Source organism: Tachypleus tridentatus, chromosome 1, assembly GCF_004210375.1.
Source record: "Tachypleus tridentatus isolate NWPU-2018 chromosome 1, ASM421037v1, whole genome shotgun sequence".
Classification (NCBI taxonomy): domain Eukaryota; kingdom Metazoa; phylum Arthropoda; class Merostomata; order Xiphosura; family Limulidae; genus Tachypleus; species Tachypleus tridentatus.
The window spans coordinates 74,898,335-74,915,710 of NC_134825.1; the positions used below are offsets into that span (position 1 = coordinate 74,898,335).

At 32.8% G+C, this 17,376-nt stretch overlaps 1 protein-coding gene across 3 annotated transcripts in view; it reads right to left on the reverse strand.

The window, feature by feature from the left end:
• Nucleotides 1-1,393: 1,393 nt before the first annotated feature.
• LOC143252677 (protein O-mannosyl-transferase TMTC2-like) overlaps nt 1,394-17,376 on the reverse strand; it is a 304,308-nt gene continuing 288,325 nt past the window's right edge. For 2 of the 3 annotated variants that reach the window (XM_076505183.1, XM_076505201.1), the window contains 8 exons: nt 16,868-16,929; nt 14,648-14,770; nt 13,450-13,528; nt 10,281-10,402; nt 9,906-9,987; nt 8,603-8,717; nt 6,435-6,498; nt 1,404-4,367 (listed from right to left, as the gene is read on the reverse strand). In XM_076505183.1, coding sequence (XP_076361298.1) covers nt 4,161-4,367; nt 6,435-6,498; nt 8,603-8,717; nt 9,906-9,987; nt 10,281-10,402; nt 13,450-13,528; nt 14,648-14,770; nt 16,868-16,929 — 854 coding nt within the window. In that variant the 3' untranslated portion in view covers nt 1,404-4,160. Of the gene's footprint in view, nt 4,368-6,434; nt 6,499-8,602; nt 8,718-9,905; nt 9,988-10,280; nt 10,403-13,449; nt 13,529-14,647; nt 14,771-16,867; nt 16,930-17,376 lie in introns of all 3 variants that reach the window. The other variant, XM_076505193.1, reaches the window with a different exon arrangement.

The window sequence follows — 17,376 nt, forward strand, 5'->3', positions numbered from 1 at the left end:
GTTTCACGGTAGAAAGCCAGATTCTTTACGGTACAAATTTTCCATTACCTCTAGTGTTTTCTTAAATGGTTTGTGGAACTTGTCTGGCTTGACAACACTGAGTTTCAAAAAATGTGTTTTCCAAACTTTAATAACGGTCTCAACTTCTTTTTCAAAACTGAATTATGTTCTTTATGAAGCATAGTTACTGTTAAAATTTGAACAACACAAACCACAATCAGGCGTAAATGTGTGTTTTTGTATTTCCTTCAGTTACGTAAATTTCGTACTAAAAAATTGCTTGCAGTTTGATTTTATCAAGCAGACATTCTGTACTTATTTTTTAAAACCGATAAACTAGATAAAGGCAGCTATTCAACAGCACATATCTTGGGATAATCTAACTGAAGAATGGGATTTGTTCGTCAATCTTGTAAACGCACTCATGGCCCCAAAGTTTCGGACACGGTTTTAGAGCAACAGAACGCGAATCATGGACTCTTGGATCCACAGACCAGCATGCTAAACTGTAATGTGTTACCATTTAACTTTTCAGTTTCGTACATAAACTAAATATTTTATAATGGAACATTTACACAGCACAAAACAGTTGGTTTAAAAACCAAAAATAGAAAAAAAAGTAAAATACATATTTACATATACGTATATAAGAATTATAGTTTCATAGTAATTGGAAGATCGAATATTGAGTACTAGAATTATAACAGTTCGAGGAAAGATAAAGCAAATGCTTCAGTATATTGTAATGAGACTTTTACTTCCTTAATTACATTTATTTGGCTTTATACCAAGAAACATTAATTTATTACTTTCCCATTTATAAATACACAAATATTTCGAAGTAATGTTATACTATTTCTATTGGTTGGCATTTGCGAGAAAAGTATATTTTTAACTAAACCAGTTCATATGTGTGCGTGACAGATCACAGACTATTAGTTTAAGACATGAGCGTCCGCAGTAAGGGGCAGTGTTCCCCTACATTTCACAAAAATTACGTGTATAGACTTGGAATACTGAGTTTTATGAAATAATTAATTCTGAAACAGCTTTTAATAAAGATAACACAATGGCTTTTTTATCAGGTAAAAGAAATAAATGATATTTCATTTTACTTCTTACTAGTTTGATTTCTGATGGTAAGTTCTAACTATCTCGACTTCATTCAAGATGATGTGTTATTTCAAGTGTATTTCTGGTTTTCAATTTGTCTATGAATTAATCCATTTTCTACAATTACATATTATTCTAAGTAGCAAATAACGTAATGTGGCGTGAAATATGAAAAATTATAATAGAAACTTGTCACAAGTGTTTTCAATAACGTCTGAAAGGAATCATTTCAGGCCCGAATGCCTCAACCGTTATTTCATAAACACAAAATAACACCATTATTCTTCCAGAATTATTTATTCATCACCCACAGCATATAATATTTACAATCATTCTAAAGCTTCAAACAAATAACTTAACCACAAGATAATAATTATGGAACCGGATACATGGTAATTATTGAAACTAACGATAAACGGTATCAGCAGTTCACATGATCCCAACAATGCGTTACAGCTTGAATATTATCACATTGTTAACCAATCATGCAAACAGTTTTAAACTTTTATCACGATTCAAACAAAAAAAAAAAGAAAGAAAGAAAAGGCACAGCCTCGTGAATAGGAGAGAACAGATTAGACTGAAAGCACAAAATTGAATTTGAGTGTATCATAAATTGGGTTAAATATGGTGTAACAAATTAGAAAATGAATCAGAAAAAATATAATAAATAGAGAAATAATACTGTTATTTAAAACATTATTCAAAACAGTGAAATGTTTTAAAATTGATAGCTTTCATCATGTTAAAATCACAGAAACAATCTGTACCCTAAAACCCACGAGAAGGGCTAACTTCGAATTCAATCTTTTTTTATGCAACACAGGCTGTGTCTTTCATTAGTATCTTTATGCTGCACAGGCTGTGCCTTTCATTAGTATCTTTGCAAACTATCACTATGATATCACAAAAAATATTCATCACTGTTTGTTAATTTGATTATTACTATGCTTTAAATGTAATAGTAATAAAAGTTTCCGAATTTTGTAGCCATTAAGCATAGATATATATATGGCGAGAAATTGTCTCACATAAATACATTATAATAGTTTGAGATTGCTGAACCTCGTAATATTTTTTTAGAGCAGAAGAGATTAAATTTTAAAATTATAAATATGTTTATCAGATCTCTCTCTCTATTTTTATTTTCTACCTACTTCCCCACTAAGGTAATATTTCGGAAATTGTACAAATGATAAATTAATGATTGAAAGATTGATCACAAACTCTAAAATCAATATTGACGAAAACACATTTTTAGGGGAGCTGCAAAAGCGTCAAATTATTGATAGTTTTTACAGAACATTTCTATAAACATTTTCAAAAAAATTTTGTATGAAAACCAATTTTCATGTATTTGTCAGGGCTGGTAGTATCTTTGATATTTTCTTAGTTGTACAAGTGAGCTCCAATCTCAATAATTCGCATCATTTGTCATCACTATATCTAAACTTTACCTAATCTTGATATCTGTGCATCAATAATAATTCTTTTATAAATTGTATATCAATTCAAAGTGCAATGGGTGTATGGAAGAACTGGTATTAAATCTTGAACATTACAGAGATAATTAGTGCACACAAAAATTGCAACCCATGTCGTGCGTTTGTCAAATAAGTTTCTCTAAACATGGCTTTATACAAATCACAAGAGCATTGATATAATAAAAATATTATACAACAGCTACCGTAGTTTTCAGAATTTATCTATTTATATTTGACTAGAAAGTCCCCGATTAGCTCAAGGAGACGTCACAGAAAACAAATTACAGATTTATTCTGTTTTTACAAGTCTCAAAAAAATGTATTATTGAACATCATGACTCACACACAAACACATTGTTATTTCATAGGCGTAAAGGTTTACAGAAAAGTTAGGGTATTACAGCTAATATTTTATATTTATTAAGCCGTATAAAATCCGAAGACCAATGAATGATATATCATAATTACTCGTGTGGTTTTCAGGTTATGCAGAAATTCTTAACCACTGTGTTAGGCTTAATAACAACTTTTGTAAAAGTTTAAGCAAGGACTAAAAGATATCGGGAAAACTTGTCATCATTCCTGAATGAGTAGAAAATAACCCTGTTCATTGTTCTTGTTGGGTTCATTTTTACGTTAAACCTAAAACTATTTAAAAAATGCCTTTAAATTAGAAGTGGAAAATTTGAACTATAAAAAAATTAAAACAGACAGATTGTTTAGCTGTGTTTTCTTATGAGCCTGAATATACTTGACTGACAAAAACCGCAACGAATTAGTGAAACTTGAAGAAAAAAATGCCGTTTTTAATTAAGTATGTGGGTAAAATTGTTTTTGAGCTTTAACTATGAAATGCTAACATGACTTAAAGTTTTGGAGTGAATAAAAATGTGAATTGTACAATTACGTTGTACAGTGAAAAGTATTTTCTTTGTTACAGTTTTGATTTATCACTGATACATGTTTCACGTTTCAGATGTTAATACAAAATAATATTTTCTGAATTAAAATGAAATATTTCTTACAATCTAAAAAACAACCTTTTCTGAGCCAGAACTACGTCTTTTTTAAATTTCTTTTGTATTATTCATAGCAGATGTTCCATATTACCAACAAAATGAGGGTGGTCTTTTCTGGATCACATCACTGTAAAAACTCATCTATATTATTACTATTTACCAACAATACATGATTTTGAAACAAAGCTACCTCACTGTTACAGGCTTTGTAGAAACATCACTCACTATTTTCTGACTCAAAATTAATTCTTTTTAATTTTTTTCCACCATTACCGAGAAATATTCAGATAGTAATAAAATACACTACTTCTTGAAGTAAGACTATTTTGTTACAGTTCTCCGTTACCAACAGTGGTATAAAGCACTTTTTTACTAACCAGAACTAAGGTTTTCACTTGTTTTTTTCTTCTGACATTTGTTGCTGAAGAATTGTGGGATTTCTTTCTGCCTAAATCGTGACTAACGTCAAACCCACTTCTGTCGATGATGGGTTACAGTAGAAGATCATTCCGACTCAGCGAAATCTCCAGGCAGCTATTTAGGCTTATCGACGGTGTTGAGTAGTAGTGCGAAGGCCTTTCTGTGCCAGCAGGTTTCGAAGTTTTTGTAGGTTATTCTGAGTTATAGGATCGTCCGGCTTGAGACGAAGAGCTTCCAAATAACTGAACTCGGCTTCTTGGAGTTTTCCATTTACATGAAGCATGGCTCCCAGATTCATATGACTTGTTACATCCTGCACACCCCAACAAAACTACAATAAGAATCTGATTCAACAGTAATATATAAGGTACAGGATTAAAATATATGTATATATATAAGTGGTGGGGCGCGAGGCAATGGAGAAATTTTTTTTTGCCAAAAATGTTCAAAGTCCGCCCTTATGATTAAACGGCTATGAATACAGTTTGGTTTGTTTTCAATTTCGCGCAAAGCTACATGAGGGCTAGCTGCGCTAGCCGTCTCTAATTTAGCAGTGTAAGGCTAGAGAGAAGGCAGTTAGTCATCACCACCCACCGCCAACTCTTTGGCCACTCTTTTACCAACTATTAGTGGAATTGACCATGATATTATAACGCTTCCACGGCTGAAAGAGCAAGCATGTTTGGTGTGACGGGGATTCGAACCTCCAACCCTCAGACTACGAGTCGAGTGCCTTAGCCACCTGGTCATACCGGGCCCCTATGAATACATGCAAGGGAAGTTTAAATTTTTTGTTTTTTGTTTACAGTCACTTTACTGACTTCTTCACAGCATATGACTTGAGTCAAACAGCATTTTAGGTCTTTACTCTTTGTACATTACGCTCACAACACAAGTTTATTAAAAAAGTTTGAAATACAGTAATTATTATTAAGAGAAAAAATGTTATTCTAACCATGATTATAACAGAGGAAGAGATAAAATACAGTAATATAAAACAGTACAAAACCAGTGTTATTTTAATAATTATTGTGAACACTTAAGAAAACACGAGTTTAAACTGTTGGTATTTTTTGTACTGGTGAAAACGATATGTATTTCACAAACTTGTTACAGTTTCTTATATTTTATATTAATATTTTGAAATTCGTACGAAAATGTAGACTTTCAAATCTTCTTGAACAGGTGAGATAAGGTTTTCGATTAGGAGTGTACCACGCAGCTAATTAAGTATTTCTCAATTTCCAAATGTAACAAAGTTTGAGATTTCTGTTGGACATTACAGTTACAAAACTTTTATATGTTAATAAGAATTGGTATAAATCATGTTCATACTTTTGTGTTGTCTACTTATTATAACGATTATTCTGTTTTTGCTCTCTCTCTCTCTTTCTTTTTATAAGCTGTTAAGTTTGCGCCATCTACTGGCACTGTTTGGAAGCAAACAGAGTAAGACGAAACCTTATGCAACACCTTTATTACCACATGCACTTTCAGAGAATCCTAAAATCGTATGTATCGTTAATACAAATATGAACATGTTTCATAACAATAAAGTAATCAGAAATGTTGTCCATTCAAGACACTTTTATTTTGTTGCTGTATAAACAAGAATTCATCTGAAATTTTATTTTTTCCCAAATCTTATATGGCAGGTAATCGTCGAGTATTAAACACCACAACTGATCTGTGAAGTTTATCTAGTACTTTTTGACCGACGAGTGTGTTTATGTGTTCGAATTTTATACTCATTTGTTTGTCAAAGTATAAAACTACACAACGATCTATCTGAGCTCTGCCAATCGCGAATACAGAATCCCCATTTTCAGTGGTATAAACTTTCAGACCGATAATTAAGCCAGTGAGGGTGAGGGTTAATCGGAAATCAACTGACAGTAAAAATTACCAGAGAATAATAGGTTAATGTGAAATTGATATTATACTTTTCTTACTGTTAGATTACTTCCCAAGGATAAAATTTTCTTGTGATTAACTAATGAAATCTACTAATAATCGTCCACATGGTACTATAATTTGGAGTTCAATATTTTATTGGAGAACAACCGATAACAAATCGATAAAATCAAGTAGATGGTGTTAAAACATGCTGGACATTGCTCAATATACATATATTTATATATCAGATGATTTATTTAATTTTGGTTTGTTTTGTTTTGAATTTACTTTCATTACCAACAGTACTTTTCTCGAATAAATTGAATTATTTAATAAGTATTGAAATTCCCTAAAGACCCAAAAGACAATAAAACATTTTAAGAATCAAAATGTTTCAACAAAACTCCGTAATTTATCCAATTGTATTTCGATCTCTATTTCTGAAATAAAATATTTTCAATCCTAACTTTCTATCAATTAAGTTATTCTATTATAATCTTACCTTTGGGCGTAACTTGACAGCTAAATAATAATAATTTTCGGCTTCCGCATTTCGGCCAGCTTGTCTAAAAAAATAATAATAAACGAAAGCCTTAAAAATAAACCTCAACGACATCTGGAAACTTTTAAAGTCCCTGTTTATTTACAACTGTAATTTCTTTTTCAATATATAAAAATAACAAACGTACTTGCCCGTTTACGTACTTAATATTACATATTTTTTAATGTGAAAACACCAGTTTATCACTTCGAAAATTCCAAGTCTGAAAGCTTATTTGTTTATTGCAATGGGCTATGTGTACTTTTCCCACCACGTGCATCAAAACCCGTTTTTTAGCCTTTAGGTCTACAGCGGAGCCATTGAGGAGTAGGGAGCATGGCTGAAAGATAGCAATGTATTGATTTTTGTAAAAGCTGTGAACTTCTACCAAGGCATGAATTTATTTTGCAATAATGATTTTATCAACTAATAGTTTTCTAAGTTATATTTTGACACTAAGTAAAGAATGCACCCCTAGTGGAATAGCACATTTCTTACATTCACAGTTGTAAGCTATATTTCGGAAGTTGTGTTAATAACTGAATATTTTTCTGTCAACTGAAAAACAGCAACTTGGTGTGGGGAAACCTCTGAAGATAAATAAAAGACTATTTTTCAGATAACCAAGAAATCTTACACTTTCAGGCGGGTTTCGCGATGTGTTCATGTTAAATGTGATGGTTATAAATGCGTGGAATACGACCTTTTGCCAACTTACAACAGTTTTCATTCCCTAAGGTTGATCAGCAGTGTTTTGTTTTTTGATTAATGCTTAAAATAAGTATTAAATTTCCAACCTCTAAGATGTAGATCCAAAAATGGAGAGAAATAAACTTACTCCGCCAAGAAAATCATTCGCAGATAGAGCTTTTCTCCTTTATGACTTTCTTGGCAGAATAATAACCTAGTATATTTCATTCAACTTTATACTTTACCCATCTGATATATTGTCTTCATTTACCAGATTTCTAATCTCTATCATCGTAAGTAGCCTTAAGTGTATATTATTCACTTCCATCTAAAAACTCTTTCTCCAAATATTTGAAAAGCAATAGCTGAGAGAGATTAAACTAAGAATTATTTCAATTCTAATTTAAACTGAGAGACCCTCTAGCGGTAACATATATGCATTGATGTGTGCATACATAATTACGAAGTGGTTTATTATGCAATTATTAATTAATACGAGGCGTGAAAACATGGACTTAATATAATATAAATATCTATAAAATACAAACAGACGTCTGGTGAAAAGATTCAACTGTACTTTTTCCAAAAACAGTGATGATAATTATCAAATGTGAGGTCAATCCGATCCATTAGATCAGACTGTACATGCAATATGACTGTCTAGTGGGCCGCTTATAATACTCTTTTGTCATTCCATGAGTTATTTCAACATGGAAAATTACGTTTGGTTTTTAGCAAAGAAGACTGACTGCAATGCACTGTTGGAAAAAAAACTGTTTGGGTTTCTTTGCAACGGAGTACTTAGTAGCTCATCAGGATTTTTTTTTTTCTGCTGGATACCGCAATTTCTTGTTATTTCACTGAGTGAAAGAAAACACCGCTAACGAAGTTTAAGCTTTTGAATAGTTGTGATTTCTATAACAAGTGTCAAAGGGGGAGATATTAATTTCACTTTAAAATAATTTATTCGATTTTGCGCAATAAAACCGTACATGTGTATAAAACTGACGTGAAGAAAACAACAAACCGAGCAACAACAAATATACACTCAAACATGTTTCTCTCTTTATGTGTTTCTTCATTCATGATTCTATCTTTCAAGTATCTCTTTCAATCAGTCAACAGAGGAAATCCCGTGAAATTCCCTCACAAAAAGAAACATTTTTGTTCTTAAGTGTTTTTTTTTCACAGATTGACTGTTTAGCACATACTAAGACCGATGAATCGATGTTCATATCAATACAAAATTTTGGGAGTTATAAGAAAATGGATAATTTTCCTGTTACATATTCTTTAAAATAAGCATATTAATATATAATGTTTTTACAATTAACCGTTCAGGAAATGTACAGAATGACAGAGAGACATTAGGCTGTTATATATAATATAGATGATACTTTGGTTGTTCCGTGCTAAAAATATAAGTATCCAATACTGACCTTAATGTGTTAGCAGTATTGAAGACAATTTCGTATTCTTCAGGAGCTAGCTGCGCTGCACGAAGATAGGTTTCAGCTGCTTCGTTGTGACGCTCAGATTCTGACAAAAACTGACCTAAAAATACCGAAACAGAAGAAACGGTCAACATTACTCAGACTACTTCACTAGCAAATACAGCTAGCATAACAAAATTAACTAATAGAAGTTAAAAACGTTGCCTTAAGTAAGTTGATTGATAAAATGGTAAATGCAAGGAAATCGAGCATAGTGTGTGTGTGTGCATCTGAACAAAACCTGGAGAGAAAATTGGTTTTGTGGAATCAAAGCTCTTAAAAGACAATTATACGGATATTTTAAAAGTTAAAAGAAAAGTTGCTGCAAATATCCAGATCTATACCAAATCAATTTCGTATCTACGTAATTATAAATTTAAAATAGTTTGGTAAAAGTAGTTAATAGAATAAATAAAATGTACCGAATTTTTATATAAAGAAGGGATACACGAGTGTTCAGGAAATCTCATGTTTGTGATTATGTAATAATATCACCTTGGTAATTATGTATTATAGACTAATTGTAGTGCTGGTCATTATTCTAGATTCTATACCAACCACAATAATAGTAGATACTGGAGTCATTATTCTAGACCAACTATAATAATGGTAGATACTGGAGTCATTATTCTAGACCAACTATAATACTGGTATATACTGCAGTCATTACTCTAGCTAGACCAACCATAATACTGGTAGGTACTGCAGTCATTACTCTAGACTAATCATAATACTGGTAAAAGCTGGAGTCATTATTCTAGACTAGTCGTAGTTATAATAGACAATTTAGTTATTATTATAGATTAATCTTAGTTCTGTGTTTGTGTGTTTTATTATAGCAAAGCCACATCGGGCTATCTACTGAGCCCACCGAGGGGAATCGAATCCATGATTTTAGCGTTGTAAATCCGTAGACATACCGCTGTACTAGCGGGGGTAATCTTAGTTCTAATAGACAATTTAATCATTATTCTAGAATAACTAAAATGGTGATAGATACTAGTCATTATTTTAGACTAATCGTTGTGCTGGTAAATACTGGAGTCAGTAATTTAAAATAACCACAATGCTAATAAAGTTACTAATTTTGACTAATCATTGTGCTGGTAAATACTGGAGTCAGTAATTTAAAATAACCACAATGCTAATAAAGTTACTAATTTTGACTAATCATTGTGCTGGTAAATAATGGAGTAATTAAGTTAGACTAAAATGCTGGTAAAAACTGCAATCATTATTCTAGACTAACCATAATGCTGGTAAACACTGGAGTCGTTGGGCGCAATAGTCTTAGCCTTCAGAAACCACTGTTCTGCTTCTACAGGTCGATTCTAATAAAAGAAGTATATAAACGATTGATTTTGGTAATGCTATTCATCTCTTTAACAATTACTTTAATGTATTTACCTATGCTCAATTTTTTGCCCAAAAGAGTAACTCAGAGAAATATATATATATATACTTTTACCTTACTTCATGCATCTATAAAAAGCTTTAATTACATACTGCATCATACACCAGCCTTTTTCTGTGGCAGGTTCTAATATCAAATAATTACACGGTAAATCAATATGATATTTTACCAACATAATCTTTGTTTTTCACCAAAAGACGGCGCTCTTACCAATTTGGATAATAGTTTCGCATACGTAAGATGCGCGGGAACGTGATTCGGCTTTACTCGCAGAGCTTCTTTGTACCACTGTTCAGCGTCAATGAACTTCCCCAGTTTGAAGAATGCTTCGCCTACAAACAAAAATAATTTTATTCAAGCGAGTTTTCATTGGTAAAGGAACAAATAATTGCAAGAATATAACTAACAATCCGTCACGTCCGACAAGATGTCTTTGTTGTACAAACACATTCTAGACAATTCTGTGAGGGCAGACAATATTGACATTATCTGACTGTATTAAAATATTGGCTTTTAAAAAAAATATTCGTCATTTAATTTATACATGAGGAGATACATATGTACTTAAGTGTATTTCACTCAACTAAGTTATTTCACCTTTTACCAACTTTATGCAGTATAAATTTACAAATAGACTTCACCATAAACTGCAATGTGACAATATAATATACTTAACTAAATACGAATTTTTCATATTAATAAATTGGCTTCCGAAAAATACATTATTAGCTACTTAACGTTAAACCATTTTTATCTCGTCAATAGTGATAAGAAAAACAGGTGCAACGGTCTAAGATGAATCTTTATAAACTACCTGATGACAATGATGTAGGATGTAATGGTGTCCTTGGTGTGTTTGAAAATACGTTTACCACATTAAGAAAATGACATCTTAAGCAATTTTAGTAAAATTCTCACGTTAAACGGAACAACTGTAACATCTGAAATTGAAACTAGAACTCATTCATGTGGAAGATTATTCTAACTTTCCAAAACAAAATAGAATGTCAACTGATGCTTAAAATAACCTAATTGCAATGACGTAGCGAAAGGGTTGCTGTCCCCCTCACAATATTACAGTATTCTGTGAATTATGTTGGAATATTTTTTATCCGTCCTTTTCGGAAAATTTAAGAAAAAAGTACATAATTTCTTGTTATGGCAAATACTTGAGCAAACATTGAATATATCGAGAACAATTCAGCTAATGTACGGGAATAAGTGATACAATTCTGGATCACGCGACGTACATTAGTTTTAGCACTTTATCTTCATGTACACATTTTCTGCTGAAGAATATCCAGAATTTTTTCCAAGTAAATTCAGTCATGAAACCCCTTAAACACCCAATATAGAGATGTCGCTTCGACACTGTCTGTTTGCTCGATGTATGTATATATTTTTTTAGGATTAATATATGCTTTTAAGTTTCAACGATGTTAAGTACAGATATGTTTACAACTAAAACTTTGCTATATATAAGATGCTAGACACTAGCATCACGCAGGTAAAGATAAAATATGGAATTTGGGCGTTAAAAAGACGAGAAAGGCAAAGCTAATAATAACTGTAATAAAGTTAACAATGTGCTACACTTTCATATGGATTTTCAACTTTTTTGACATTTGTTTACGCATTTTTCACATTATTTTAGGGTTTCTCGTGTAATGCATCAGTTCCAATCTTATTTTGATGCAATACACGAATAAGTGAATCATCATGACAACTAAGTGTAATATTTACTTAATTTAAGAAAACCAAAAATAAAGCGAATGAATCACAATATCAGCAGTTATAACTGAATGCGAAAACAAATGAAGGAAATACAGTCCTGGGCAAAATCAAATTCTTCGAAGTGAACTGTGTGTTAAAATTTATTACATTCCATCACGTCATTGTTCAGACATTTTTACCTCTTAAACTACAGCTGATTGTAAAATGTAGAAAACTTAAAACTTTAATGTAATCACATCACTATAAGCCTTTATATTTCCGGCTTTTCAATGTTGTAAATCGTATTAAAACCTTCAGTCACTTTCATGTTATCTTTATGTTCTCTCATGCTTCATTGTAATTATTAGCTTAGATCTTTATAATGCTGTTAAAGTCTTCTAATGAATAGTCTTAACTCATTTATTCGCATCTTAATACAAAGTTATAATTAAAATGTTCGGGATCCAGAGTTAATTACCAAGCACTCCTAGTTAATATTTTAACATTTACTGATGATACTTTAACACTTTCTTATATCAACAATACAATACTACTCTTCCTCGTAATTACTAAGGGAGTTTAAACAACTTTGTCCTTTGGACTTCTGACATTTATAGAAGCGCTTTATTGCTTTAGGGCTATCAGTTTGATGCAAAGGAACGTAAATATCTTCTAGAAGTCACCAAGGGTATTATATCTAGTACTTAGCTACCATGTCCTTCACTTAATTTCAGCTCCGTCAAAGATAAGTACTTATTCTTCTCACTTGGGTTTTGATACGCAAGCAAACGTCGATTTGTGACCTAAGAATAATGCTAATTCAGTGTCAGTAGCTCTTGCTCTTAGGGTAAGTGACTGTACTTTTTAAAGAGCCCTCAAAATACTACAGTCTTTAATTTTTATGGGTATGTGTGTGTGTAATAAAATATGAAAAACATTCTATTGAAATAAATCCTCTGTAATATATATATATATATATTGCTGAATTTATGTTAAATCGTTAACAGAAAAATACCTAAAATGATGTATGCAGTGTAAAAACAATATACTTAACAAAATGTAAAGCAAGTGAAGTTGACTCCTTACCTAACACAATATCCACCGATCTAGATTCGCTCTTTACGTAACCAATGTACAGTCATTAAGACTGACTCTTCATCTTCTACAGTGGTTAAGACTGACTTCTTACCTAACATTTTGTACAATGCTTAAGGTTGACTCCTTACTTAACATCCTGTACAGAGATTAAGATTGAATCTTAGCTAACATTTATTGTTATAAAGGTTGACTTCTTACCTAACACCTTGCACAGTGATTAAAATTGACTCCTTATCTAACATCTCGTATAGTGAATAAGGTTGACTCCTTAACTAACATATTGAACAATGTTTAGGCTTGACTCTTCACCTAACATCTTGTACAGTGATTAAGCTTGATTTCTTCGCTAACATGTTGTATAGTGATGAAGATTGACTCCTTACCTAACATGTTGTATAGTGATTAAGATTGACTCCTTACCTAACATGTTGTATAGTGATGAAGATTGACTCCTTACCTAACATGTTGTATAGTGATTAAGATTGACTCCTTACCTAACATGTTGTATAGTGATTAAGATTGACTCCTTACCTAACATGTTGTATAGTGATTAAGATTGACTCCTTACCTAACATGTTGTACAGCGACTGGGGTTGATAATGATCGGGCATTTTATTCATTGCCTCCTGGTAAACGTCAATAGCCTCCTGTTCAAAAATACACAAACAGACGTCATGATAACATAATACTGAGCATTTAAACGAGTTCATATAAACGTCATTATAAGATAATACTGAGCATTTAAAACGATTTCATACAAACGTCATTATAACATAATGCTGAGCATTTAAAACGAGTTCATACACACGTCATTATAACATAATACTGAGCATTTAAAACGATTTTAAATAAAACGTGCTGTGGTCAAGTTGACGTTCAAAATTATATAAGTACATAAAAATATATAATATTATGTCGTTAGGTTGGTTGCGCTGTTCAAATATACTTAAAAGTCGTTGTTACTCACACAAGTTGGCTGTTTGTTTGTTTTCTTATTATGCACAAACACAAAGGGCTATCTGTGCTCTGCTCACCACGTATATCTAAACCAGGTTTCTATCAATGTAAGTTACGCAGATATACCACCGTGCCACTGAGGGCCACAGGTTGATTTCTAAGTGACAAATACAATTAATTAAAACTACACACCTTTGACTATTCGCTTAGGGGGCAAAAAACGACAGTGGGTATCAAAATAATTTCTTTTGTGTAAATCAAACTTTTTCTTGATATGTTAAAATATCACAAAAAATGTTTTAAACATTTTGTATTATTTCAAGTATTATCATGTTTAGCCCCCCAGTGGCTCAGCGGTATGTCTGCGGACTTACAACGCTAAAATCTGGGTTTCGATACCCGTGGTGGGCAGAGCACAGATAGTCTGTTGTGTAGCTTTGTGTTTAATTCAAAAACAACAACAACAACTTATCATGTTTATGGACATTCAATAAAATACAAATCAGAAGATTGAAAGCGAAAAGATCAGTGTGGAGGTGCAATTTGTGTTTGTTTGTAGTTATGCACAACACTGCGTAATAGGCTATCTGTGCTTTGCCTACCACAGGTATCGAAACTTAATTTCTAGAGTTGTAAGTCCGAAGACATACCACTGTGCCACTGGTGGGCAGGTAAAAATAAAACGTATAGAAATGTTTAATATTTCCTGTTTATTGTACATATAAAAATACTCACAATCTTGAGTAAGAACATATCTTTATTTAGTCAGTAAAGTATTAAATTGGACATCAACAGTTTAGAATACGAACCTGATACCTTCCTTCGTCAGCGTATAAACGACCCAGATTAAAGAGCGCCGATATTTTGGTGCTTTCATGCATTTTGGGGTCTTTCAGGCCGGCACTGTCTAACTGGGCACAGCGACGATACACCTAAATTGCAAAGGCGTATAGATAATATTACAGGAATTCCGTAATCAGTATAGTTAGAACACTTCATAGCTTTCCATTGTAATAACATGATGTTTGTTTGTTTTTGGAATTCGCACAAAGCTACTCGAGAGCTATCTGTGCTAGCCGTTACTAATTTAGCAGTGTAAGACTAGAGGAAAGGCAGCTAGTCATCACCACCCACCGCCAACTCTTGGGCTACACTTTTACCAACGAAAAGTGGGATTGACTGTAATATTATAACGCCCCCACGGCTGAAAGGGCGAGCATGTTTGGCGCGACGGGGATGCGAACCCGCGACCCTCAGATTACGAGTCGCACGCCTTAACACGCTTGGCCATGCCGGGGCAAATAACATGATACAACCCAGTAAATAGTGCTCTAAAGAAACCACAAACTAAATAACTTCTGCAACATCAGTATCATATCAAAATGGTAATTAACTCTGACAAGTTTTAACCTGAAATAAACATTTTCACAGGTATTTAGAAATAACCTATTTAACCAACAAGATTGGTGTCATAAGTGGAAGAAAATAAACTTTTTACATAACAGGGTGGTACATCATTTTATTCGACTTTGCTCGATGATGCTTGATGGTGCTCACCGCTTGATGGTGAGGGCGCTCGACTCTCAACCTGCGGGTTTGAATCCCCGTCACACCAAACATACTCGTCATTTCAGCTGAGAGGACGTTATAATATGACGTTCAATTCCACTATTTCTTGGCATAAGAGTAACCCTAGAGTTAGCGGTGGGTGCTAATGACTAGTTGCCTTCCCTCTTGTCTATCACAACTAAACTTGGGACGGCTGGCGCAAATTGCTTTGCGCGAAATTCAAAATTAATCAAATCGACGTTTTACCTGTTGAAAGGCAGACTGTAAATTATGATAAAATTGGACAACCACGGTTTGTTACTTAATAGGACTTCCCAATTAAAAACTTATTTACGAGCAAAATGTTTTTTATTCGTAATATTTAACATGTGATTAATAATGATGCACAAACCGGATGCGGTCTGCCAATTAGAATACGCTAGCAAATAAGACTAAAACTCTGAACCAGAATGAAATGGTGTTATATATAATATTACGAATAGGAAGGTAAGCATGTTATTATAAACTTGAAAAACAGCACGAATTTCTAAGTTCTGCAAGTTAACCAACTTGTTAACCAACTCTACTTTGGATGTCATTACAATATTTGTTTTCTTCAGAATTTTCTAACATAAGAGCTCCTTCATATAGCCGTCCATAATTTTGAATTTATATACTAGAGATAAGCCAGTTAGTCAGTATAACCCATTGCCAACTCGGAGTAGGATATTACAATGACTCTTATAGTGCATCCACGTCCCCATGAGTGCGGGTTTTGGGTAATGGGATGCAAACCATTAATTCTCGGATTCATAGGCCAGGCACTATAGGCCCACCATTACAAAGCTTTTTTGCTCGTTTGTTTGTATTTAAACATAAAGCTACACAATAAGGTATCTGTGCTCTGCCCATACCAGGCATCGAAACCCGGCTTCTAGCATGGACGTCCGCAGACATATTGCTGTGCCACTGGAGGGACCATTACAAAACCTTTAATGTAATATAATTACTTAGAAAATCACACAACAGTGCTAACCTACCAGCACTTGTCGAGTTTTATTGAAAATAAACAGATGCCGTTTGATCTTAGATTATCTTTTCCCCTTTTTTAATCTCTGAATACTTTCCGATCTGTAAACATATTAAGTTTTCGGAAGTTCTCTGCTAATGTTTTAACAACGTTCAACACTTATTATTTTGAAAATATAGTATTAAAATATTTACTGGTCACTTTGCAAACATTATAGATGGAGGTAAACCTTGAGAATCTATTTACTTTTGTTTAACACGCTATCTACATACCTTTCAGTTTAGAGCATTTGAACACAAGATATTTTATATCAGAAGTAAATGTACAGAATGTTTTTAATTACATTCTGTGTTTTAAATCGGAGATAAATTTTTCAGTATATTTTATTTATATTTCCTTAAGAGTAGGGACAAAGTAAAAGTGTATACAAATGCTCGAAAGCCTAACTCACCTCAACTGCTTCTTCTTTTCTACCCAGAATTCCCAGCACTAGTCCCATATTCAGATGAGCCACTATGATAAAGAAATATGCATTAACAAATGTCAAAAACTTCTCGTATTTTGCTGCTCTTGATAGCAAGGAAGTTTATTACATATGTGTTACGGGTCATCAGCTGACGTATGAACTCTCTCGTACCAATAAAAGTATTTATGACTTTGAGTGATCTCATGTTACTGATTTTAATGTGTAACATTGTAATTTAGGACGGAGAGAACTGTTCATTTCATCTAAATAAGGTGGACTTCGCAGCAGAAGATTTCCACCAACAATTACTACTATGTAAGATGAGTTGGCAGCAGGCTTAGTTGCTATAATTCAAAATTTAGAGACGGTTGGAAAATTCACAGTCTTCTTTACGAGTCTGTTTACAGAGGTTAATAAAACAAACACATATCTATAAACATTTAAACATAAGTATACCAAGGAGTAAATTTATACGTTTATAGGACGACGCGTAA